This window comes from Pristiophorus japonicus, chromosome 12 (assembly GCF_044704955.1).
Source record: "Pristiophorus japonicus isolate sPriJap1 chromosome 12, sPriJap1.hap1, whole genome shotgun sequence".
NCBI classification, from domain to species: domain Eukaryota; kingdom Metazoa; phylum Chordata; class Chondrichthyes; family Pristiophoridae; genus Pristiophorus; species Pristiophorus japonicus.
In genome coordinates this window covers 44,428,682-44,454,243 of record NC_091988.1, presented here as the reverse complement: position 1 = coordinate 44,454,243, position 25,562 = coordinate 44,428,682, and the positions used below count along the sequence as shown (strand labels likewise).

The following is a 25,562-nucleotide window of genomic DNA, read 5'->3' as shown; positions in this document are numbered from 1 at the left end:
ATGTTTTCTTGAAGTTTCTCACTATCCTTCTCACTGTTCACAATACTTCCAAATTTTGTGTCATCTGTAAATGTTGAAATTGCACCCTGTACACCCATATCCAAGTCATTAATATATATCAAGAAAAGAAGTGGTCTTAGAACCGACCACTGAGGAACACCACAGTATACCTTCCTCCAGTCCAAAAAACAACCGTTCACCATTATTCTCCGTTTCCTGTCATTTAGCCAATTTTGTATCCATGCTGCCACTGTCCCTTTTATTCCATGGGCTTTAACTTTGCTGGTAAGCCTCTTTGGCACTTTGTTGAATGCCTTTTGGAAGTCCATGTGTGCTACGTCAACTGCATTGTCCTCATCAACCCTCTCTGTTACCTCATCAAAAAACTCGATCAAGTTGGTTAAACATGATTTGCCTTTAACAAATCAATGCTGGCTTTCCTTAATGAATCCACACTTGTCCAAGTGACTGTTAATTTTGTCCCTGTTTATTGTTTCTAACAGCTTTCCCACTCCCAAAGTTAAATTGACTGGCCTGTAGTTGCTGGATTTATCTTTACATGCTTTTTTGAACAAGGGTGTAACATTTGCAATTTTCCAGCCCCGTTTAGAAGGAAGATTGGAAAATTTGGACAATACCTCTGCAATTTCTTCCTTCACTTCCCTCAGCATCCTAGGATGTATCCCATCCGGTCCTGATGACTTATCTACTTTAAGTACAGCCAGTCTTTCGAGTATCTCATCTTTATCAATTTTTATCCCATCCAGTATCTCCTCTACCACCTCCTTCACTATGTCTATGGCAGCATCTTCTTCCTTGGTAAAGACAGATGCAAAGTTCTCATTTAGTACTTCAGCCATATCCTCTGCCTCCATGCGTAGGTCTCCTTTTTGATCCCTAATCAGCCCCATCTTGCTACCCGTTTACTATTTATATGTCTATACAAAACTTTTGGATTATCTTTATATTAGAAGCATAGAAAATAGGTGCAGCAGTAGACCATTCGGCTCTTCGAGCCTGCAGCACCATTCAATAAGATCATGGCTGATCATTCACCTCAGTACCCCTTTCCTGCTTTTTCTTCATTCCCCTTGATCCCTTTAGCCATAAGGGCCATATCTAACTCCCTTTTGAATATATCTAATGAACTGGCATCAACAACTCTGCGGTAGAGAATTCCACAGGTTCACAACTCTCTGATTGAAGAAGTTTCTCCTCATCTCGGTCCTAAATGACTTACCCCTTATCCTTAAACTGTGACCCCTGGTTCTGGACTTCCCCAACATCGGGAACATTCTTCCTGCATCTAACCTGTCCAGTCGCATCAGAATTTTACATGTTTCTATGAGATCCCCTCTCATTCTTCTAAACTCCAGTGAATACAGGCCCAGTCGATCCAGTCAATCCTGCCATCCCAGGAACCTTCACTGCACTCCCTCAATAGCAAGAACATCCTTCCTCAGATTAGGAGACCAAAACTGAACACAATATTCCCGGTGAGGCCTCACCAAGGCCCTGTACAACTGCAGTAAGACCTCCCTGCTCCTAAACTCAAATCCCCTAGCTATGAAGGCCAACATGCCATTTGCCTTCTTCACCGCCTGCTGTACCTGCATGCCAACTTTTAAAGACTGATGTACCATGACACCCAGGTCTCGTTGCACCTCCCCTTTTCCTAATCTGCTGCCATTCAGATAATCTGCCTTCACATTTTTGCCCCCAAAGTGGATAACCTCGCATTTATCCACATTATGTATTTGTCCACTCACCTAACCTGTCCAAGTCACCCTGCAGCCTCTTAGCATCCCCCTCACAGCTCACACCGCCATCCTATTAGCTGCCATTCTATTCTCATACCCTCTCTTTGCCCCTCTTATTTTCTTTTTCACTTCTCCTCTGAACTTTCTATATTTAGCCTGATTCTCAGATGTATTCTTGACCTGACATCTGTCATACGCACTCTTTCTCTGCTTCACCTTACTCTCTATCTCTTTCGTCATCCAGGGAGCTCTGACTTTGGTTGCCCTACTTTCCCCCTAGTGGGAATGTACCTCGACTGTACCTGAACTATTTCCTCTTTAAAGGCAGCCCATTGTTCCACTACAGTTTTGCCTGCCAATCTTTGATTCCAATTTATCCGGGCCAGATCCGTTCTCAACCCACTGAAATTGGCCTTTCTCTAATTAAGTGTTTTTACACTAGATTGCTCCCTATCCTTTTCCGTACTTAATCTAAACCTTATGATACTATGATCACTGTTCCCTAAATGTTCACCTACTGACAATTGCTCCACTTGACCTATCTCATTCCTCGGAACCAGTTCCAGCAATGCCTCCTTCCTCATTGTGCCGGAAACATACTGATCAAGAAAGTTCTCCTGAACACGCTTCAGAAATTTTTCCCCTTCTCTGCCCTTTACACTATTACTATCTCAGTCTATATTAGGATAGTTGAAGTCCCCCATTGTCACTACTCTATAGGTCTTGTATCTCTGACCTGGATATACAGCTCTCTCTTACTTCATCCAAGTCATTGATATATATGGTGAAAAGCTGAGGCCCCAGTCCAGATTCCTGAGGAACAACACTTGTCACATCCTGCTAATCAGAATGTAATTCATTTAACCCTACTCTCCAACTCCCTCCTCCAACAAATTACAAACCCATGTCACAAGGGTACCTCTAGTTCCATGAGTTTTTATTTTTGCTAAACTCTTGTCTGAAACCTTATCAAATGCCTTCTTGATTCTGGAGATGAAGGGGTTGCCTCATGAAGAAAGGTTGAGCAGGTTGGGCCTGTACTCATTCAAGTTTTTAAGAATGAGTGGTGCTCTTATTGAAACATATAAGATTCTGAGGGGGCTTGACAGGGTAGATGCAGAGAGGATGTTTCCTCTCGTGGGGGAATCTAGAACTAGGGGGCAAAGTTTCAGAATAAGGGGTTGCCCATTTAAAATGGAAATGAGGAGAAATTTCCTCTGATGGTCATGAATCTTTGGAATTCTTTACCCCAGAGAGCAGTGGAGGCTGGATCATTGAATACATTTAATGTGGCGATAGACAGATATTTGAACGATAAGGGAGTCGAGAGTTATAGGGAGCGGGCAGGGAAGTGGAGTTGAGGTCAAGATCAGATCAGCCATAAACATGAGTATAATTATGCTTTAGCAGCATTCTATACTACAGGGTATTAGTATCTTGTTTGTGGAAAAAGTTTTTAGATTTTCTGTCTTCGAGATTCTACTTCCACAGTGACGTTAAGTATTCAAAGGAAAATATGAATACTTATTTTTAGTGCTGGATTGGGCATTCCTCTTTAGATCCCAGAAATGTAGCAGTTTTTTTTTCCATCCCAGTTTTGGGAGCGCTACGTTAGGAAGGATGTCAAAGCCAAAGAGAGGATACAGCAGATATTTACTAACGTGATGTCAAGAATGAGGAGTGACTATAGAAACTGCCTTTTGTGTCCTGAGAGACTCCACTGAGATACGGGGCCCAAACTATATAATTGGACTTGTATTCCTGGCACTGCTGCTTGCCAGTCAAATAATATATGCTTGGAAGGAGCCTATGCTTAGCATATTAAATATAATAGTTAGAATAGCTTGAAGGGCAGATATAGAGATTTTGACAAAAGGGGAAAGACAGACGGCATATCCAGGAGTGCAGACTTATGAAAGAAGCTTTTTAATGGTGAGATGTCCATGTTGAAATATTTTGTTTTCCCCCCTTTTCTAATGGTCTTTCCTGCCAAGAAATGGGATGGTTAGGCAGGCTTCTGTCAATGCAACTCTGCAACCTGCCACTACAAAGTGCACCATCGTGTTATGACGTGATTTTTTTCCCTTTCAATCTCCTCTCTTACGGGGAAGCAATTGTCCGCAACTGTGTTCCCATGGCAACCTGGTTGAAATCAGGAACTCATCATGTGGTATAATTATGGGCACCTACCCAACTCCCACAGCTCTATGGCACTGTGCATTAGTGATTGAACTTGCTGTGACACTATACTGCTGGGTAGAAGCTCTTCAAGCCAGGTGCGACCAGAGCTAAAAGTCCAGGAAGAAAACCTAATTCACAGATAAACAGAGCATAAACCTACATTTTTCAATTGATGTTCTTAACAGAAGCTTGTACAACTCCCTTTCTTTGGTTTTGATTTACATTTATTGAACATGATCCGAGCTTTAATTCTCTTGGCACGAAAAAATATTATTTTGCCATTGAGCAGATTATTTTGATAGTTTAATGTTCCACTCTTGTTCACTGTGATCATCGAAAATTGTTAAAAAAAAGGTTTGGGTCTAACACCTCTGATGGCAGTAGCAGCTCTTGACTCTAGGTGGTGCCACAATCCAACAAATATATTTGGTGCAACTAAAATTAACAACTAACCAAGCAGTCAGTCCCCTGAGGAAACAGAAATGAATTTAATGCATTCAATTACAGCGTGATTATTAAAAATTAAATTATTAAATTAAAAATGGAATTTTGGACTGAAGTTATGCTCTACCGTTACTGAGGTGAGTGCAAGATTGGAGTTATACTGTGGTATGCAAATCATACACTACCCATCGGACGAGAGTGCTGCACATGCCTACTTACAGGGCAGAGGTCTTTCACTGGCGGCTATTTCTATATGGGCAGATAGGTGAGGGATTCAGTTCAATGTTTAAAAAAAAATGTAATGTAATACATTTTGAAAGTAAGAATAGGGTAGATACCTGAAATAATCCAATATTAATTGGAGTAGAGACCAGTGGTACTTTCATGCACACATGCACAGGTCGTTACCAGCATCCTTGCTTTGGAATCCAAAGACAGAGGATACAAAAGCAAGAGGTGATGTTGAACTTTTATGGCAGCATAATTAGGCTGCAGTTGGGGTATTGCGTATAGTTTTGGGTACCTTATTACAGGAAGATTAGAAAAGCAATGGAAAATGCACAGTGGTAGTTTAACTAGGACATCACCAGAGCTGAAGGGTTAGAGTTCTGAAGAGAGAATTGAGAGATATGGCCTTTTTCATTCGAGTTGAGATTATGAAGAGCTGTGATGAGGTAAATTGTTTCCACTTCCACTGGTCAGCAAGATACAGGTTGAACTTCCCTTATCCAGAACCCTCAAACCTTGCCTGTTCTGGATAAGGGTGTTTTTCGGACGAGGGTAGTCATGTTAAATTGAATGGTACAGGTACTGATCAAGGGAATATCGGGGCTGGCTGGCTTTGGAGTATGGCAGAGAGATCATGGGAGGGGGCGGTGGGGGGGGATGCGGGTGGATCGCGGGGTCAGGCCATAGATTGCGGGAGTCGGCAGCGAGGAAGGACTTCAATTTGTTCATGTCGGAGTTCTGCGCATGCGTCACCTGGTGGCCGGGAATAGTTCTGGATGAGGGGTAGTTCCGGCTAAGGGAGTTCTGGTTAAGGGAGGTTCAACCCTGCTATAACTAGAAGTAACACATTTAAAGTAATAAGGAATTAAGTAGTTCCTTGAAAATACAGAATATTACAGTATATGGGGAGCAAGGAGAAGAGTGGGATTGGACCAGGTGGCTCACGTGGAGAAGAACACTGGTCCTGGTCATGTTCAACCCTGATATTTAGATCATTAGTTGTAGAGGTAAATAATTGGACCCTACAGATACTGCAGCCAGACACCCTTTACATGGCAACTGAAATGTAATCAATTTAATATTTCCTTCTCTTCTAGATCCGTGGCTTTTTGTCGAGATTTGACAATGTCCTTCCAGCAAGTCTAGCATTTGATAAGTGCACAGCATGTTCACCAGTGGTAAGTTTCTTTAGACCTGGACTTGCTGAGGAAAAAGTTTCAAAACAGCAAAAGCTGAATTTAAAATGTTCAGTTCCTGCAAAATTCCATACATTTGTTTAATAAATACATGCTTCTAATTTCGAAACATGCTCTTTGTATGTTTTGAAATTCTCCTTTGATACTGTCACAGTAATATTTTCACTATAGACTGCAGGACAGGGTTTCACAGTTTTGTAAAATGTGTATTTTTCAGGTTGTTTATTTTTCTTTCCTGTTTCTCAGGCCCTCCCAAAGCATCATGTCCAAGTTGAGTGTGTGAGCAGGAGCCGTTCTCCCATGCCACTCTGTAGCCAGCCACCAAAGCGCTGTGCTGCTGTACCGCTTATATCCAGCTGTTATTTAGTGCCACATTAAAACATTAGTTGTGTTTTATTTTTGTAGGCGAGCGTCCAGAGAATAACGCGTTTTATTCCAGTCTTTACCATGGGATCCTGTTGCAAATTAGCCGTTTGCACTCCGTCAGCCTTGTTCTAATGATTACTGCTTTGTGCCGTTGTAAACATTTATATTTGCTGCAAGTAAATATTTTTACGTATTTTGTCATTGGGATAAATGGAGCACATTCACACCCCAGATCAAATGAAAAGATTTTAAACGTTAGGGCTAGATTTTCGGGTTTTAGCGATTTCGCTCGTTTTCGGGCGATAATCGCGGCGAAAACATTTTTTTACTGCTGAGTTTCCGTTACCGTCAGCTCGCAAATTTCGGCAAACGGTGAAGATTGTTAGCGATGGCGGTAACTCCGGCGTTGCACAATTGCATTTGTGTGCGGAGCCGAAATTTGCGCCCCCCCAAAAAAAATTGGACCTTCTGCGCATGCGTGAATTTTTTTTTGTTGGACAATTTATTTTCTTCTTCCCGCACTTCTGGTCAGCTGTCGATCGCAAACGCAAATGCAGGCAGGGACCGCTGGTGCATGCGCAGTGCACCCAGGGCTGAATCAGCCGTTTTAAAATTTGATTCACAATAGAAGGAGATGGGAGCAGGCAGAGAGCCAGAAAGTTCAGCAGTGAGGCTGTTGAAAGGAGATGGCAGAATCGAACAAGAGGGGTGCAGGTAGAACCCTCCCAGCGGTTTTTTGAAAAATGTGGACCAGCATAGCTGAGGAGGTCTCCTATGTCGACCCCCACACAGTGTCGCAAGAGGCTTAATGACCATTGCAGGTTCGTTGGAGTAAGTAATTTTTTTTTTGATGCACTCCTTCATTACTTAAATAATAAATCTGACACACTATTTGTTCTCATGCTATTGGTATATGCAGGCTTAGTGTTGCACCTTATTTGCCATGTTTCTGCACTTCGATGTCTTAGAAACATAGAAAATAGGTGCAGGAGTAGGCCATTCGGTCCTTTGAACCTGCACCACCATTTAATATGATCATGGCTGATCATGCAACTTTAGTATTCCATCCCTGCTTTCTCTCCATACCGCTTGATCCCTTTAGCCGTAAGGGCCACATCTAACTCCCTTTTGAATATACCTAACGAACTGGCCTCAACAACTTTCTGTGGTAGAGAATTCACATGCTCACAACTCTGTGGGTGAAGAAGTTTCTCCTCATCTCGGTCCTAAATGGCTTACCCTTTATCTTTAGACTATGTCCCCTGGTTCTGGACTTCCCCAACATCGGGAACATTCTTCCCGCATCTAACCTGTCCAGTCCCGTCAGAATCTTAGACGTTTCTATGAGATCCCCTCTCATCCTTCTAAACTCCAGTGAATAAAGGCCCAGTTGATCCAGTCTCTCCTCATATGACAGTCCAACCATCCCTGGAATCAGTCTGGTGAATCTTCGCTGCACTCCCGCAATAGCAATAACGTCCTACCTCAGATTAGGAGACCAAAACTGAACACAATATTCCAGGTGAGGCCTCACTAAGGCCCTGTACAACTGCAGTAAGACCTCCCTGCTCCTATACTCAAATCCCCTAGCTATGAAGGCCAACATACCATTTGCCTTATTCACCATCTGCTGTACCTGCATGCCAACTTTCAATGACTGATGAACCATGACACCCAGGTCTCGTTGCACCTCCCCTTTTCCTAATCTGCCGCCATTCAGATAATATTCTGCCTTTGTGTTTTTGCCCCCAAAATGGATAACCTCGTATTTATCCACATTATACTGCATCTGCCATGCATTTGCCCACTCAACTAACCTGTCCAAGTCACCCTGCAGCCTCTTGGCATCCTCCTCGCAGCTCACACCGCCACCCAGTTTAGTGTCATCTGCAAACTTGGAGATATTACACTCAATTCCTTCATCTAAATCGTTAATGTATATTGTAGAGCTGGGGTCCCAGCACACAAGGGAAATTAAGGACAGTGTTAAATCCAAAAGGGGTAGCAAAAGGCAGGTAACTATAGGCCGGTTAGTTTAACATCTGTAGTGGGGAAAATGCTTGAAGCTATCATTAAGGAAGAAATAGCGGGACATCTAGATAGGAGCAGTGCGATCAAGCAGACGCAACATGGATTCATGAAGGGGAAATCATGTTTAACTAATTTACTGGAATTCTTTGAGGATACAACGAGCATGGTGGATAGAGGTGTACCGATGGATGTGGTGTATTTAGATTTCCAAAAGGCATTCGATAAGGTGCCACACAAAAGGTTACTGCAGAAGATAAAGGTACGCGGAGTCAGAGGAAATGTATTAGCATGGATCGAAAATTGGCTGGCTAACAGAAAGCAGAGAGTCGGGATAAATGGGTCCTTTTCGGGTTGGAAATCGGTGGTTAGTGGTGTGCCACAGGGATCGGTGCTGGGACCACAACTGTTTACAATATGCATAGGTGACCTGGAAGAGGGGACAGAGCGTAGTGTAACAAAATTTGCAGATGACACAAAGATTAGTGGGAAAGCGGGTTGTGTAGAGGACACAGAGAGGCTGCAAAGAGATTTAGATAGGTTAAGCGAATGGGCTAAGGTTTGGCAGATGGAATACAATGTTGGAAAATGTGAGGTCATCCACCTTGGGGAAAAAAAACAGTAAAAGGGAATATTATTTGAATGGGAAGAAATTACAACACGCTGCGGTGCAGAGGGACCTGGGGGTCCTTGTGCATGAATTCCAAAAAGTTAGTTTGCAGGTGCAGCAGGTAATCAGGAAGGCGAATGGAATGTTGGCCTTCATTGCGAGAGGGATGGAGTACAAAAGCAGGGAGGTCCTGCTGCAACTGTACAGGGTATTGGTGAGGCCGCACCTGGAGTACTGCGTGCAGTTTTGATCACCTTACTTAAGGAAGGATATACTAGCCTTGGAGGGGGTACAGAGACGATTCACTAGGCTGATTCCGGAGATGAGGGGGCTACCTTATGATGATAGATTGAGTAGACTGGGTCTTTACTCGTTGGAGTTCAGAAGGATGAGGGGTGATCTTATAGAAACATTTAAAATAATGAAAGGGATAGACAAGATGGAGGCAGAGAGGTTGTTTCCATTGGTCGGGGAGACTAGAACTAGGGGGCACAGCCTCAAAATACGGGGGAGTCAATTTAAAACCGAGTTGAGAAGGAATTTCTTCTCCCAGAGGGTTGTGAATCTGTGGAATTCTCTGCCAAAGGAAGCAGTTGAGGCTAGCTCATTGAATGTATTCAAATCACAGATAGATAGATTTTTAACCAATAAGGGAATTAAGGGTTATGGGGAGCGGGCAGGTAAGTGGAGCTGAGTCCACGGCCAGATCAACCATGATCTTTTTGAATGGCGGAGCAGGCTCGAGGGGCAAGATGGCCTACTCCTGTTCCTAATTCTTATGTTCTTATGTTCAAGGAAGAGGCATATACATTGGCCAGAAAAAGCAGCAAACCTGAGGACTGGGAGAATTTTGTAATATAGCAGAGGAGGATAATAGGGTATGAGAGGAAGCTTGCTGGGAACATAAAAACTGACTGCAAAAGCTTCTATAGATATGTGAAGAGAAAAAGATAAGTGAAAACAAACGTAGGTCCCTTGCAGTCAGACTCAGGTGAATTTATAATGGGGAACAAAGAAATGGCGGACCTGTTAAACAAATACTTTGGTTCTGTCTTCACTAAGGAAGACACAAATAACCTTCCGGAAATACAAGGGGACAGAGGGTCTAGTGAGAAGGAGGAACTAAAGGAAATTGTGTTGGGGAAATTGATGGGATTGAAGGCCGATAAATCCCCAGGGCCTGATGGTCTGCATCCCAGAGAACTTAAGGAAGTAGCCCTAGAAATAGTGGATGCATTGGTGATCATTTTTCAACAATCTATTGACTCTGGATCAGTTCCTATGGACTGGAGGGTAGCTAATGTAAAACCACTTTTTAAGAAAGGAGGGAGAGAGAAAACGGGTAATTATAGACAGTAGCCTGACATCAGAGGTGGAGAAAATGTTGGAATCAATTATTAAAGATGAAATAGCAGCACATTTGGAAAGCAGTGACGGGATCGGTCCAAGTCAGCATGGATTTATGAAAGGGAAATCCTTATTGACAAATCTTCTAGAATTTTTTGAGGATGTAACTAGTAGAGTGGACAAGGGAGAACCAGTGGTTGTGGTGTATTTGGACTTTCAAAAGGCTTTTGACAAGGTCCCACACAGGAGATTGGTGTGCACAATTAAAGCACATGGTATTAGGGGTAATGTACTGACGTGGATAGAGAATTGGTTGGCAGACAGGAAGCAGAAAGTCAGGATAAAGGGAACTTTTCAGAATTGCAGGCAGTGACTAGTGGGGTGCTGCAGGGCTCAGTGCTGGGACCCCAGCTATTTACAATATAAATGATTTGGATAAGGGAATCGAGTGTAATATCTCCAAGTTTTCAGATGACCCTAAACTGGGTGGCGGTGTGAGCTGTGAGAAGGACGCTAAAAGACTGCAGGGTGACTTGGACAGGTTAGGTGAGTAGGCAAACGCATGGCAGATGCAGGATAATGTGGATAAATGTGAGGTTAGCCACTTTGGTGGCAAAAACACGAAGGCAGAATATTATCTGAATGGTGGCAGATTAGGAAAAGGGGAGGAGCAACAAGACCTGGGTGTCATGGTACATCAGTCATTGAAAGTTGACATGCAGGTACAGCAGGTGGTGAAGAAGGCAAATAGTATGTTGGCCTTCATAGCTAGGGGATTTGAGTATAGGAGCAGGGAGGTCTTACTGCTGTTGTACAGGGCCTTGGTGAGGCCTCATCTGGAATATTGTGTTCAGTTTTGGTCTCCTAATCTGGGGAAGGACGTTCTTGCTATTGAGGGTGTGAAGCGAAGGTTCACCAGACTGATTCCCGAGATGGCAGGACTGACATATGAGGAGAGAATGGATCGACTGGCCCTGTATTCACTGGAGTTGAGAAGGATGAGAGGGGATCTCATAGAAACATATAAAATTCTGACGGGACTGGACAGGTTAGATGCAGGGAGAATGTTCCAGAACCAGGGGACGTAGTCTGAGGATAAGACGTAAGCCATTTAGGACTGAGATGAGGAGAAACTGCTTCACTCAGAGAGTTGTTACCCTGTGGAATTCCCTACTGCAGAGAGTTGTTGATGCCAGTTCATTGGATATATTCAAGAGGGAGTTAGATATGGCCCTTATGGCTAAAGGGATCAAGGAGAAAGCAGGAAAGGGGTACTGAGGTGAATGATCAGCCATGATCTTATTGAATGGTGGTGCATTCAATGGCCTACTCCTGCACCTATTTTCTATGTTTCTATGGGGGGGATGAGGTGTTATGGGGAGTGGGCGGGGAGGTGGAGCTGAGTCTATGATCAGATCAGCCATGATCTTATTGAATGGTGCAGCAGGCTTGAGGGGCCTTATGGCCTACTCCTGCTTCTATTTCTTATGTTCTTGTGTTCTTATTATCCTGTGTGCGTACAATGCAGTCATCACCTGGCGAATGCAGCAATGTGTAGCATATTGCCAGATGGAGCATGTGTCCCGTGCTGATGCCTGAAAGGAGCCGGAGGCATAGAAGGCAAGTGCCACAGTCACCTTCATGTCGACTGGCAGTGTAGTCCTGTTGCCGCTGGTAGGCCAGCTTTTCAGAGCTGGGATATCTCTGTGACCACCTCTTTTCGGAAGCGCAGCCTTCATACAAACATAGTAAATAGGAGCAGTAGTAGGCTATTCGGCCCTTTGAGTCGGCACTGCCATTCAATATGATAATGGCTGATATGAACAGAGTGGATGAAGGGGAACCAGTGGATGTGGCATATTTGGACTTCCAGAAGTCATTTGACAAGGTGCCACATAAAAGCTTACTGCACAAGATAAAAGTTCACGGAGTTGGGGGTAATACATTAGCATGGATAGAGGATTGGCTAACTAACAGAAAGCAGAGTCTCGGGATAAATGATTCATTCTCTGGTTGGCAACCAGTAACTAGTGGAGTGCTGCAGGGATCAGTGCTGGGACCCCAACTATTTACAATCTATATTAACGACTTGAAAGAAGGGACTGAGTGTAACGTAGCCAAGTTTGCTCATGATACAAAGATGGGAGAAAAAGCAATGTGTGAGGAAGACACAAAAAATCTGCAAAAGAACATAGACAGGCTAAGTGACTGGGCAAAAATTTGGCAGATGGAGTATAATGTTGGAAAGTGCAAGGTCATGCACTTTGGCAGAAAAAAAATCAAAGAGCAAGTTATTATTTAAATGGACCTGGGGGTACTTGTGCATGAAACACAAAAGGATACAGGTACAGCAAGTGATCAGGAAGGCCAATGGAATCTTGGTCTTTATTGCAAAGGGGATGGAGTATAAAAGCAAGGAAGTCTTACTTCAGCTATACAGGGTATTGGTGAGGCCACACCTGGAATACTTCGTGCAGTTTTGGTTTCCATATTTACAAAAGGATATACTTGCTTTGGAGCAGTTCAGAGAAGTTTTACTAGGTTGATTCCGGAGATGAGGGGGTTGACATGAGCAAAGGTTGAGTAGGTTGGGCCTCTACTCATTGGAATTCAGAAGAATGAGAGGTGATCTTACCGAAACGTAGAAGATTGAGGGGGCTTGACAGGGTGGATGCAAAGAGGATGTTTCCACTGATGGGAAGACTAGAACTAGAGGGCAAAACAGCGATGAGTAGAAATTTTCTTTGAGGGCTGCAAATCTCTGGAATTCACTGCCTCAGAGAGCTGTGGAAGCTAGGACATAGAATAAATTTAAGACAGAAATAGACAGTTTCTTAAACAATAAGGGGATAAGTGGTTATGGGGAGCGGGCAGGAAGGCGGCGCTGAGTCCATAATCAGATCAGCCATGATCTTATTGAATGGCGGAGCAGGCTCGAGGGGCCGTATGGCCTAGTCCTGTTCCTATTTCTTATGTTCTATCTCAACACCATATTCCTGCTTTTTCCCCATACCACTTGATGCCTTTTGTTTCTAGAAATCTATTTATCTCCCTCTTAAATGTAGTCAGTGACTTGGCCTCCACAGCCTTCTGTGGTAGAGAATTTTTTAATGCATTGTGCCTCAGAGAGCTTCAGGTATGAGCAAGTTTCCCTGTAAACTCGTGGGGGGTAAGGCCTCCTCCCCATACGTCTGCGATCTCTTCGATCACACTCAAAATGCTCATCTATAAGCCTTCTTGCAGCTCGACGCTGTATAAATACAACAGTCGAGAATAATGGCTGACATAGTATAGCCCCCATTTTTTTTAAATGGCCTTAAATATCCTTTAAAATGAACTATAAACTCACATAAAACTTCACTGTGTAAAATGCAGCCTTCTCCTTCTCACTTATGCTTCATATCTCGCTTCTCTGAGTCACTGTCTGTAATCCTGTGTAGTGCACATTGCAAAGCTGATGCTTGGCAGAGTAAGAATGAATGACAGCGCATCTTCAGGTGGACTTTCCATACCCATTTTCCTGGAGCTCAGCTCCAAATCACCTGACCGACCTAGAGCAAAACAAGTGCGACAAGGATTAAGATGACATTATGGTGACAGTGGCATGTCTGGTCCCCTTCTCCTGCAATGGCAGAAGAAATTGATGTTCACATTTTGTGGTCGCTGTGATTGAAACAGCGAGTGAAGGAGTGGGACATGAAAACGATTTGGGAAAGTTAGCCACACACGCTCAGCTGGGACCAGGCCTCCAACTTCCCCATCTTTTGCTTCCTCCATATTGTCCCATATTCAGAGACCATGGTCCAGAACTTAAAGAAGGGTAACTTTGAAGGTATGAGGCGTGAATTGGCTAGGATAGATTTGCGAATGATACGTAAGGGGTTGACAGTGGATGGGCAATGGCAGACATTTAGAGTCCAAGTTTCCACACGATAAAAAACGGGCGCCCCTCCGAGCTGGGCGCCATTTTTCGCGCCGGAAAAAAAACGCGCAATTCTGGAGCGTTCTGCAGCTCCATGTCTGCCTGGCGCGGCGCCCAGGGGGGCGGAGCCTACACTCGCGCCGAGGGGGCGGGTACCATTGTAAGTGGGAGGGGGCGGGTACAATTTAAATTAGTTTTTTTCCTGCCGGCAACGCTGCGCGTGCGTGTTGGAGCGTTCGCACACGCGCAGTGTGAAGGAAACATTGGCACTCGGCCATTTTTGTCGTTCTTTGTAGCTGTTTAATTTTTGAACATTTTTTAATAAAAGCACATCACATCAGCACTGAGGCTTCTTGCAGCAGTGAGAAGGCTGCAGGAAGCCTCAGGAAGTTGAGGCAGCCGTTTCCCTTCTCCCCCCCACCCGTTCCCCCGCCCCCCCCCGCGGGAACGAACGGCTGCCTCCTTCCCCTCCCCCTCCCGCGGGAACAAACGGCTGCCTCAACTTGTGAGACTTCCTGCAGCATTCTCCCTGGGTGAAGCACTTTCACACAGGTAGGAAGATGGTTTATTTAATCTTTTCTTATAAATTTTTATTCAGGTTGGATTTATTTGTATAAGTATAAATAAGGATTTATTATAGAATTTAATGACTTCCCTTCCCCCCCCCCCCTCCCCCTCCCCCCCCCCCCCATCTCGTTCTGGACGCCTAATTTGTAACCTGCGCTTGATTTTTTAATGTGAGGACAAGGTTTTTTCAGTTCTACAAAAATCTTCACTTGCTCCATTCTAAGTTAGTTTGGAGTACGTTTTCACTGTGGAAACTTTGAAATCAGGCGTCAGTGGCCAGACACGCCCCCTTTTTGAAGAAAAAATTCTGTTAAGAACATAAGAACATAAGAATTAGGAACAGGAGTAGGCCATCTAGCCCCTCGAGCCTGCTCCGCCATTCAATAAGATCATGGCTGATAAGCTCCACTTACCCGCCCTCTCTCCGTAACCCTTAATTCCCTTATTGCTTAAAAATCTATCTATCTTTGACTTGAAAACATTCAATGAGCTAGCCTCAACTGCTTCCTTGGGCAGAGAATTCCACAGATTCACAACCCTCTGGGAGAAGAAATTCTTTCTCAACTCGGTTTTAAATTGGCTCCTCTGTATTTTGAGGCTGTGCCCCCTAGTTCTAGTCTCCCCCACCAATGGAAACAACCTCTCTGCCTCTATCTTGTCTCTCCCTTTCATGATTTTAAATGTTTCTATAAGATCACCCCTCATCCTTCTGAACTCCAAGGAGTAAAGACCCAGTCTACTCAATCTATCATCATAAGGTAACCCCCTCATTTCTCGAATCAGCCTAGTGAATCGTCTCTGTACCTCTTCCAAAGCTAGTATATCCTTCCTTAAGTAAGGTGACCAAAACTGCACGCAGTACTCCAGGTGCGGCCTTACCAATACCTTATACAGTTGCAGCAACACCTCCCTGCTTTTGTACTCCATCCCTTTCGCAATGAAGGCCAACATTCCATTTGCCTTCCTGATTACCTGCTGCACCTGCAAACTAACCTTTTGGGATTCATGCACAAGGACCTAAAAGAGTTTCATGCACAAGGACCCCCAGGTCCCTCTGCACCACAGCATGTTCCAAAGTGAAACTGTTCTAACTGACTAGAACTGCAGAAAAAAAAATGTGGAGAATTGCGATTTGTAACATCGTCCGTTCTCCACCAGTTGCTCCTAAAAATCAGGCGCAAATCATGTGGAAACTTGGGCCCTTAGAGACCACATGGATGAACTACAACAATTGTACATCCCTGTCTGGCGTAAAAATAAAAAATGGAATGTGGCTCAACCGTGGCTATCGAGGGAAATCAGGGATAGTATTAAAGCCAAGGAAGTGGCATACAAATTGGCCAGAAATAGCAGCGAACCCGGGGACTGGGAGAAATTTAGAACTCAGCAGAGGAGGACAAAGGGTTTGATTAGGGCAGGGAAAATAGAGTACGACAGGAAGCTTGCAGGGAACATTAAGACGGACTGCAAAAGTTTCTATAGATATGTAAAGAGTAAAAGGTTAGTAAAGACAAACGTAGGTCCCCTGCAGTCAGAATCAGGGGAAGTCATAGCGGGGAACAAAGAAATGGCAGACCAATTGAACAAGTACTTTGGTTCGGTATTCACTAAGGAGGACACAAACAACCTTCCGGATATGAAAGGGGTCAGAGGGTCTAGTAAGAAGGAGGAACTGAGGGAAATCTTTATTAGTCGGGAAATTGTGTCGGGGAAATTGATGGGATTGAAGGCCGATAAATCCCCAGGGCCTGATTGACTGCATCCCAGAGTACTTAAGGAGGTGGCCTTGGAAATAGCGGATGCATTGACAGTCATTTTACAACATTCCATAGACTCAGTTCCTATCGAGTGGAGGGTAGCCAATGTAACCACACTTTTTTAAAAAGGAGGGAGAGTAAACAGGGAATTATAGACCAGTCAGCCTGACATTGGTAGTGGGTAAAATGATGGAATCAATTATTAAGGATGTCATAGCAGCGCATTTGGAAAGAGGTGACATGATAGGTCCAAGTCAGCATGGATTTGTGAAAGGGAAATCATGCTTGACAAATCTGGAATTTTTTGAGGATGTTTCCAGTAGAGTGGACAAGGGAGAACCAGTTGATATGGTGCATTTGGACTTTCAGAAGGCTTTCGACAAGGTCCCACACAAGAGTAGGAGTAAATGGGTACTTTTCAGAATGGCAGGCAGTGACTAGTGGGGTACCGCAAGGTTCTGTGCTGGGGCCCCAGCTGTTTACATTGTACATTAATGATTTAGACGAGGGGATTAAATGTAATATCTCCAAATTTGCGGATGACACTAAGTTGGGTGGCGGTGTGAGCTACGAGGAGGATGCTATGAGGCTGCAGAGTGACTTGGATAGGTTAGGTGAGTGGGCAAATGCATGTCAGATGAAGTATGATGTGGATAAATGTGAAGTTATCCACTTTGGTGGTAAAAACAGAGAGACAGACTATTATCTGAATGGTGACAGATTAGGAAAAGGGGAGGTGCAACAAGGCCTGGGTGTCATGGTACATCAGTCGTTGAAGGTTGGCATGCAGGTACAGCAGGCGGTTAAGAAAGCAAATGGGCATGTTGGCCTTCATAGCAAGGGGATTTGAGTACAGGGGCAGGGAGGTGTTACTACAGTTGTACAGAGCCTTGGTGAGGCCACACCTGGAGTATTGTGAACAGTTTTGATCTCCTAACTTGAGGAAGGACATTCTTGCTATTGAGGGAGTGCAGCGAAGGTTCACCAGACTGATTCCCGGGATGGCGGGACTGACATATCAAGAAAGACTGGATCAACTGGGCTTGTATTCACTGGAGTTCAGAAGAATGAGAGGGGATCTCATAGAAACGTTTAAAATTCTGACGGGTTTAGACAGGTTAGATGCAGGAAGAATGTTCCAGATGTTGGGGAAGTCCAGAACCAGGGGTCACAGTCTAAGGATAAGGGATAAGCCATTTAGGACCGAGATGAGGAGAAACTTCTTCACCCAGAGAGTGGTGAACCTGTGGAATTCTCTACCACAGAAAGTTGTTGAGGCCAATTCACTAAATATATTCAAAAAGGAGGTAGATGTAGTCCTTACTACTCGGGGGATCAAGGGGTATGGCGAGAAAGCAGGAATGGGGTACTGAAGTTGCATGTTCAGCCATGAACTAACTGAATGGCGGTGCAGGCTCGAAGGGCCGAATGGCCTACACCTGCACCTATTTTCTATGTTTCTATATCAAGACCACCTACGGCCCAAGCACCCAAGGCCCTACCCCACTGCTGGCCAAGAACAGTGAGATATTCATCAAGGACAGAGAGGCAGTCAGTGCTCATTGGAAGGAGCATTTTGAAGATCTCCTCAACCGAGACTCTGTCTTCAACACGAGTGTTCAGGACTCCATCCCACAGCATGCTACCCGCTACCATCTCAGCACAACCCCAGCCTGGCACGAGGTAGAAAAGTCCATCCGTCCGCTGAAGAATAACAAGGCAACAGGAGCAGATAAAATTCCCGCCAAAGCACTATTGGCACGAATACATGACCTAATTTATTTTATCTGGAAGGAGGAGAGCATGCCAGGGTATCTCGGAGCAGGCCATAATCGTGACCATCTTTAAAAAAGGGGACAAGTCCGACTGCGGTAACTACAGAGGATTCTCCCTGCTGATGACCACTGGGAGAGTCATTGTAAGAATCCTCCTCAGTCGTCTTCTCCCTGTGGCTGAATGGTTCCTCCCAGAGTTGCAATGCAGATTCCATCCACTAAGGGGTACAGCAGACATGATCTTCACTGCGCGACAACTATTAGAGAAATGCAGGGAACAGCACCAACCCTTATACATGGTCTTCTTTGACTCTGTCAACTGTGAAGGAGTATGGAGCATCCTCCTCCGTTTCGGCTGCCCTCAAAAGTTTGTCACCATCCTTTGGCTGCTCCACAATGACATGCAAGCTGTGTTCCTGACCAATGGATCCACCACAGACCCAATCCACGTCCGGACCGGGGTCACGCAAGGCTGCGTCATCGCGCCAATGCTCTTTTCGATCTTCCTTGTTGCAATGCTACATCTCACGCTCAACAAGCTCCCCGCTGAAGTGGAACTAAATTATAGAACAGATGGGAATCTGTTCAACCTCCGCCGCCTCCAGGCCCGATCCAAGGTCGTCCCATCCTCTGTCATTGAAGCACAGTACGCAGTCGACGACTCTGTGTGCGCACACTCGGAGGCTGAACTCCAAGCCATCGTCAACACCTTCACCGAGGCGTACGAGAGCATAGGCCTTACGCTAAACAAACTAAAGACAAAGGTCCTCCTACCAACCTGACCCCGCCACACACTACTGCCCCACGATTATTAAAATCCACGACGAGGCCTTGGACAACGTGGAGCATTTTCCATACATCGGGAGCCGACTATCAGCAAGAGCAGACATTGATGACGCGGTCCAACACTGCCTGCAGTGCAGCAGCGCAGCCTTCGGTCGCCTGAGAAGAGAGTGTTTGAACACCAGACTTCAAATCCGGTACCAAGCTTATGTTCTAGAGGGCATATATGGCTCAGAGATGTGGGCTATATACAGCAGACACCTCAAACCGCTGGAGAAGTACCACCAGCGTTGCCTTCACAAGATCCTGCAAATCCATTGGCAGGATAGACTCACCAACGTCAGTGTTCTTGCTCAGGCCAACATCCCCATCATCGAAGCATTGATCACGCTCGATCAGCTCTATTGGGCAGGCCACATCGTCTGCATGCCCGACACAAGACTCCCAAAGCAAACTCTCTACGCAGAGCTTCAATGCGGCAAGCGAGCTCCAGGTGGGCAGAGGAAACGCTTCAAGGACGCCCTCAAAGTCTCCTTGATAAAGTGCAACAACCCCATCAACTCCTGGGAATCCCTGGCCAAAGACCGTCCAAAGTGGAGGAAGAGTATCCGGGAGTGCGCCAAGCACCTTGAGTCCCATCGCCGAGAACAAGGGAGAGAATAACTTATCAGGAGCCTGCCTAAGACGACCCTCAGTAGTCAAGGGAGCAACAGGATGCCGAAACCAAACATAGACAACGGAAGGAGCGTCCGTCAACCCAGGCTCCCCAACCACCTTTTCCTTCAACCACTATCTGCCCCACCTGTGACAGACTGTAGGTCCCGCATTGGATTCTTCAGTCACTTGAGAATTCACTTTTAGAGTGGAAGCAAATCATCCTCGACTCCGAAGGACTGCCTATGATGATGATGATGCTATGGATCTCTTGGGCTACCTCTTTGAAAGGGGTGAAAGCACACAGGTTCTCTCCCCTTTTTGGGCCTTTTTCTCCTGCAAGAAGAGCAGAAGGGACATTGGCAAAGCAGCAATACCAACCTTGTCAGAAAACCAAGGTATCCTGTTGCTCCCTTGACTACTGAGGGATGTCTTAGGCAAGCTCCTGATAGTCATTCTGTCCTTTGAGCCTGAAAAAGCGGACTGTATCTTTAAGCTGCTGCAGGCCTTTAAGACCTTCAGCAGCACGTGATTTCCTACACCTGATGGACGAGCTACCAGTCCCAGGCAATACACATACCTGCAGTTCAGCCAGCATGTGGCAATGAAACTGAACCCAGAAATTCCTCCAGTTGGTGGCGGTTACTATTCATGCTTCATCCAGCTTTTGCGAGTTGAAAACCAGCGTACCAAAATCACCACATCTGGGGCTGAGCATGAATCTATTCTATATTGACTACTTATCCGCAGCATAACTGAGACCGTCTAATTCTACTCTAACATCACCCGTCTATGCCCGTGCCTCAATTCATCCGCTGCTGGAGCCCTCATCCATGCCTTTGTTACCTCTAGACTTGACTATTCCAACGCACTCCTGGCTAGCCTCCCACATTCTACCCTATCTAAATTAGAGGTGATCCAAAACTCGTTTGCCTGTGTCCTAACTCGCACCAATCCCACTCACTTATCACCCCTGTGCTCGCTGACCTACATTGACTCCCGGGTAAGCAACGCCGTAATTTCAAAATTCTCATCCTTATTTTCAAATCCCTCCATGGCTTCGCCTCTCCGAATCTGCAGCCCCACAACCCCACCGAGATGTCTGCGCTCCTCTAATTCTGCCCTCTTGAGCATCCCTGATTATATTCGCTCAACCATTAGTGGCCATGCCTTCTGTTGCCTAGGCCCCAAGCTCTGGAACTCCCTGCCAATCCTCTCCACTTCTCTCTCTTTCCTCTTTCAAGACACTCCTTAAAACATACCTCTTTGACCAAGCTTTTGGTCGCCTGTGCTAATTTCTATTCAGTGTCAAATTTTTTATCTCCTAATACTCCTGTAAAAGCACCTTGGGACGTTTCACTATGTTAAAGGCGCTATATAAATACAAGTTGTTATTAAGCAAAGCATTTAGCAGTTGAGCCATCGGGGTGCTCCAATTGAAGTTTATCTAAATTTGGAATTTAGCAATTGTGATTGGATTCATATTTTTGTGAGGCACACAACTATATGGTAATAATTATAAATTAGCGTTGGTGTGCTGTACAGGTTGTAAAAATTCCAGAAACTAAGACCAAATAAGCTTTAAAAAAAAAGGTGTTGGGATAAATATCAAACTGAGGCATGAAGCTCATGCCTCAGAATTGCTAAATCCACATAATCTACATCAGTTGCAATTTCAAAAAGTGAGTTTGTTCAAACTGTTAATTTAATTCCTCTAATTTTGGATCAATGGGTTATCCCTGTTTAGAGTGATGAAAAGTACAAAATTCATCTGATCAGTCAAGATGAAGTCAGCTTTGCAAAAATGAATCCCTTTGTTTTATAATCCAGCATTGAACTCATTCACCACCGTAATGCTTTAAGCTAATAAAATGGTCACATCTATCTTACTAAATGTATTTGTATAAAATCTGTGAACTTGCCTCATTTGTACTTCAGTAGCATTCTGTCTTTTAATCATATCTTTGTAGTTTAGTATGTAATAGAGAAAATTGCCCATAAAAAACCTTTGTCGGGCCTTTCAGTGGGAGATTGCAGCTTGTGGTGTGGGGGTTGAGTGCAGACATGATTAAACTTGAATGCCTGCCAACACTCACTGACTGGGCTCACACATTAAAAATGGCAATTTGGACGATGTGCTCCAAGGTTGCTGGTGCCCCTGGAACGATAACCAAGCATGAGTCACCACCTTCAGGACACGCAGTGGAAAAAAATGGGCAAAGAAAATAGGCCCTCCATAACCAAGCATTTTCTGTTGCATAATCACTACTTTGTGTACATTGTTTTACTGGGATTACTGTTAGATGATATGTAATTTGAGCATACTCTATTAATAATTCTGGAACACCAGTTTTACCTCAAGTGAGGGTGATCATTCTGATTCTTGAGGTGTCACCTGTGGCTCAGTGAGTAGAACTCTCACCTCTGTGTCAGACGGTTGTGGGTTCAAGTCCGACTCTAGAGAGATTTGAGCACATAATCTCGGCTGACACTCCAGTGTAGTACTGAGGGAGTGTTGCCCACTGGCCCGGTTTCCGCCGGGCGAGTTGGGTTAAGATCAACCCCATTGTTACAGCTAATAAGACTTATTGGTTAGAAATCTTTTGCGTCTCTGTCGAGAATGAGGAAACTTCAAAAAATGGGAAAGTTGATTTGCACTGTCCTTGAGTGTGGTTGTTGGTAATTAGGTCAGTGATTACTGTTCTAACAAAGATGTAGACAAAGAAGTTCTATTAAAATCAACACATCACAAACTCATTCCTTTACAGAACTTCAAAACCGTGAAACTCTTTACCTTGCTCAGCCTTTCTCGCTTCCTAAATTCCTCAGGCTTTAAAACCTTAGTTTGGGATCACTTGATCGCGACTTCCGAATTTACTTCACTTTCTGTTTTTCAGCCTGGCTAATGTCCTACATTATGGACCATTTCATGGTGGTTTCTCAATACAACAACTTTCTGCTAACATCATTTTACCATTGTTCCATTTAAAGATTTAATCTGTTGTTTGTATTAGTTTGGCAGTAACACAGTCTGGTGGATAAAACTGAGGGGAACAGATATTTTCATGAGCTTTGTTTAAAGTTAGAATGCCAGAACTGGCAACTTGCCTTTAGCTTGGTTGACAAACTGTTATGTATACTCAAAGAATATACAACCTTCACTAAATTATATATTCTTTTACAATAAAATGGCACGTGAGTTTTGTCCAAACACATATTTAAATGTATAAAAAAGTATTGAAATGACTATCATTGAATTATTTGAACCAGTGATATGTTTGTAGTTCAGCTTGAAGAATCATTGCATCATTTTAAGCTGGAGGTTATCAGAGTCCCAGCACAAAGTACGCATTTGGGTATCTATAGCAATAAAAGATTATTGTTTCTGTTGAAGATTGAATCTTTGCCCATGGTGCCACCGTGCTGCATCTTATCCACTTCTATCAATTGAAGTGAAACTTTCTTTAAAAAAAATCATGAAACAGCCCATCTTCCTGACGTGTTATTTGCAAATTTGGTCCTTTAGGTGGATGTCGTTAGTAGCCTAATTACTACCAACAACACTGGCACATATGTTCAACCCATACATCAAGAGAACATCTTGATGTGTTTAAGTCCCATTCAAGAAATTTGAGCACAAAAATCTAGGCTGACACTCCAAGTGCAGTGTTGAGGGAGTGCTACATTGTCAGGTGCCGTCTTTTGGATAAGACATTAAACCGAGGACCCATTTACTCTCTCAGGTGGACATAAAAGATCCCATGGCACTATAGCAGGGGAGTTATGCCCAGTGTCCTGGCCAATATTTATCCCTTAATCAACATCGCTAAAACAGAATATTTGGTCATCGTCACATTGCTGTTTGTGGGAGTTTGCTGTGTGCATATTGGCTTTCTATATTACAACAGTAACTACACTTCAAAAAATACTTCATTTGCTGTAAAGCACTTTAGGACATCATGAGGTCACAAAAGGCATCATATACATGCAAGTCTTTCTTTAACATCAAGCCCCCATTATCAGAAGGTCGGAGGATGAAAAAATCAGGGTCATAGAGTTTGTACTGTAGATCTTCCAAACTTTCCAATCACCCAGTTCCTCTGAAATGGAAGGAGAGCTGTGCACTGTCATTATTGGGTACACAGTCACAGTGTAGCAAGATCCTTTGGTACCAGCACCCAGGCACGTGTGCATGGAATCCACCGTACAATGGAAGGCATTAAGGAGCGCCCAAGGCTATTTACTAGGATGATCAGAGCACCACTACTAGTTGGTCCTCACACATAAGGGTGGAGAAGGTTCCAATCTGTCGGCCCTACTCGGACTTCTGACCATAACAATTGGGTCCATGGGGAAAGTGGAGGAAGACATTTAGTTGCAGAATACAATTGGGGAGTAGGATCCGTGTCTCTGTTTTACACTTTTTGTTATGTATTTTGGGAACCAAATTTGAAATATGGTATCGCCTTAAATAATCTATTCCTGAATAAATGTCTGCCACAGAGGGTTTCAGTCAGACAATAAAGCAGCTACTTCATGTATTGGATATTCAAATCTTGGACATTTACTACATATGTATTGACAAGGCTGCATGTGTTTGAGGGGCAGTGTACATGAGATTTCAGAAGATAGTTAGTTGATACTATGCAGCGGAAACAAAGAAGCAGATGGCTCGAAATGCTGGGTTGGTGAGATTTGGAGCAGACTGCTCTCTTTGGTGATTTAGTTTCGCTGGTTTCTACAAAGGGTTTTAATATTTATATTCCAGCATTGTGCATTCTCTATTCTGCAAATTTTAATGTAATCTTTGTCTTTTTGCAGGTCCTTGATCACTTTGAAAAAGAAGGTTTTCAGTTCCTAGCTAATGTATTCAACTCTTCTCATTCTTTCCTGGAAGATCTTACAGGACTGACTCTTCTGCACCAAGAGACACAGGCTGCTGAGGTAATTGCTTTGGCTATTTTCTTTATGTACTCCTTCCTTATGTAGAAAAACCTTGTGTTTATGGGTCATTTTGGTAAATGACAGAATGAAAAGTGAAAGGTTTCAGTTTGCAATGATCCTGTAAGTGACTGTTTTACTGGTAGGATTTTTGATTTTTCCCGAAGTTCTACATTGCTTAAGAGTTACTTTAATGTTCAACCAGAAGATAAACGTTTCTTTAGTGTTACATTCTATTTAGAAAACTTAATTTGGCATTTGTAAAGACATAAGTTGAAGACCAGGTCATCTTGACAATTGTGTTCTTTGACCTTTATTGCACCAGGTGGGACTTGTGTTACTGTATTATTGCACAAAGGTGGAGGAGGCAACATTTTTGGGGGATTAGCATTTTATTAGCTGGCACAGCGGAGCACTGGTACAGCATCTGATGTTGCAACATGCTGTGTTAGCAAATGTCAGGACACACACAGTTCCTCTTCACAAAGTGAGTTGACTTTAATGAGCATGCTGGTCCCTGTGAATCAGCACCCAGCACCCTCCTGAGAGATATGGTTTTAAAAGGTATCAACTGCCCGAGTGTGTCTCAGTGTTTGAGAGAGAGTGCGTTGAATACATTGTGGAGAGGCCCCGCAGCAAGGTCCCTCAGTGGGTATGATGATGGGGAGAAAACGGTCCACTTTTGTCTATCTGTGTCTGTGTGTGTGTGCGGTGTAGCGAGAAGAGAGTGTGTCTGTGGGGAGGACGAGGGAAGAAATGTGAATGGGAGAAGAGAATGGGAGACTGCAGATGGAGAGCTGGGCCAAGGGCAAGAGTGAGAGTCGACAACATGCATAGGTGGGGATAGAGAAAGGCTACAAGGGGTGGGAGAGTAAGTGAGAGTTGTGGAATGGAGAGACTGAGTATGGTTGGAGAGAAATGGGAACCGTGAGAAAGAACCTAATAGAGTGGCAGAGTGCAGACCAGAGGTTAGATGTATTTAGAGTCAGCTCGTCTCCTATGT

The 25,562-nt window shown here is 44.2% G+C and overlaps 1 protein-coding gene across 1 annotated transcript in view; it reads left to right on the top strand.

The window, feature by feature from the left end:
* The window catches only part of atg7 (ATG7 autophagy related 7 homolog (S. cerevisiae)), a 238,253-nt gene that overhangs the window by 123,943 nt on the left and 88,748 nt on the right, over window positions 1-25,562 (top strand). The window contains exons 16-17 of the mRNA XM_070895377.1: window positions 5,711-5,791; window positions 24,440-24,562. Coding sequence (XP_070751478.1) covers window positions 5,711-5,791; window positions 24,440-24,562 — 204 coding nt within the window. The remainder of the gene's footprint in view (window positions 1-5,710; window positions 5,792-24,439; window positions 24,563-25,562) is intronic.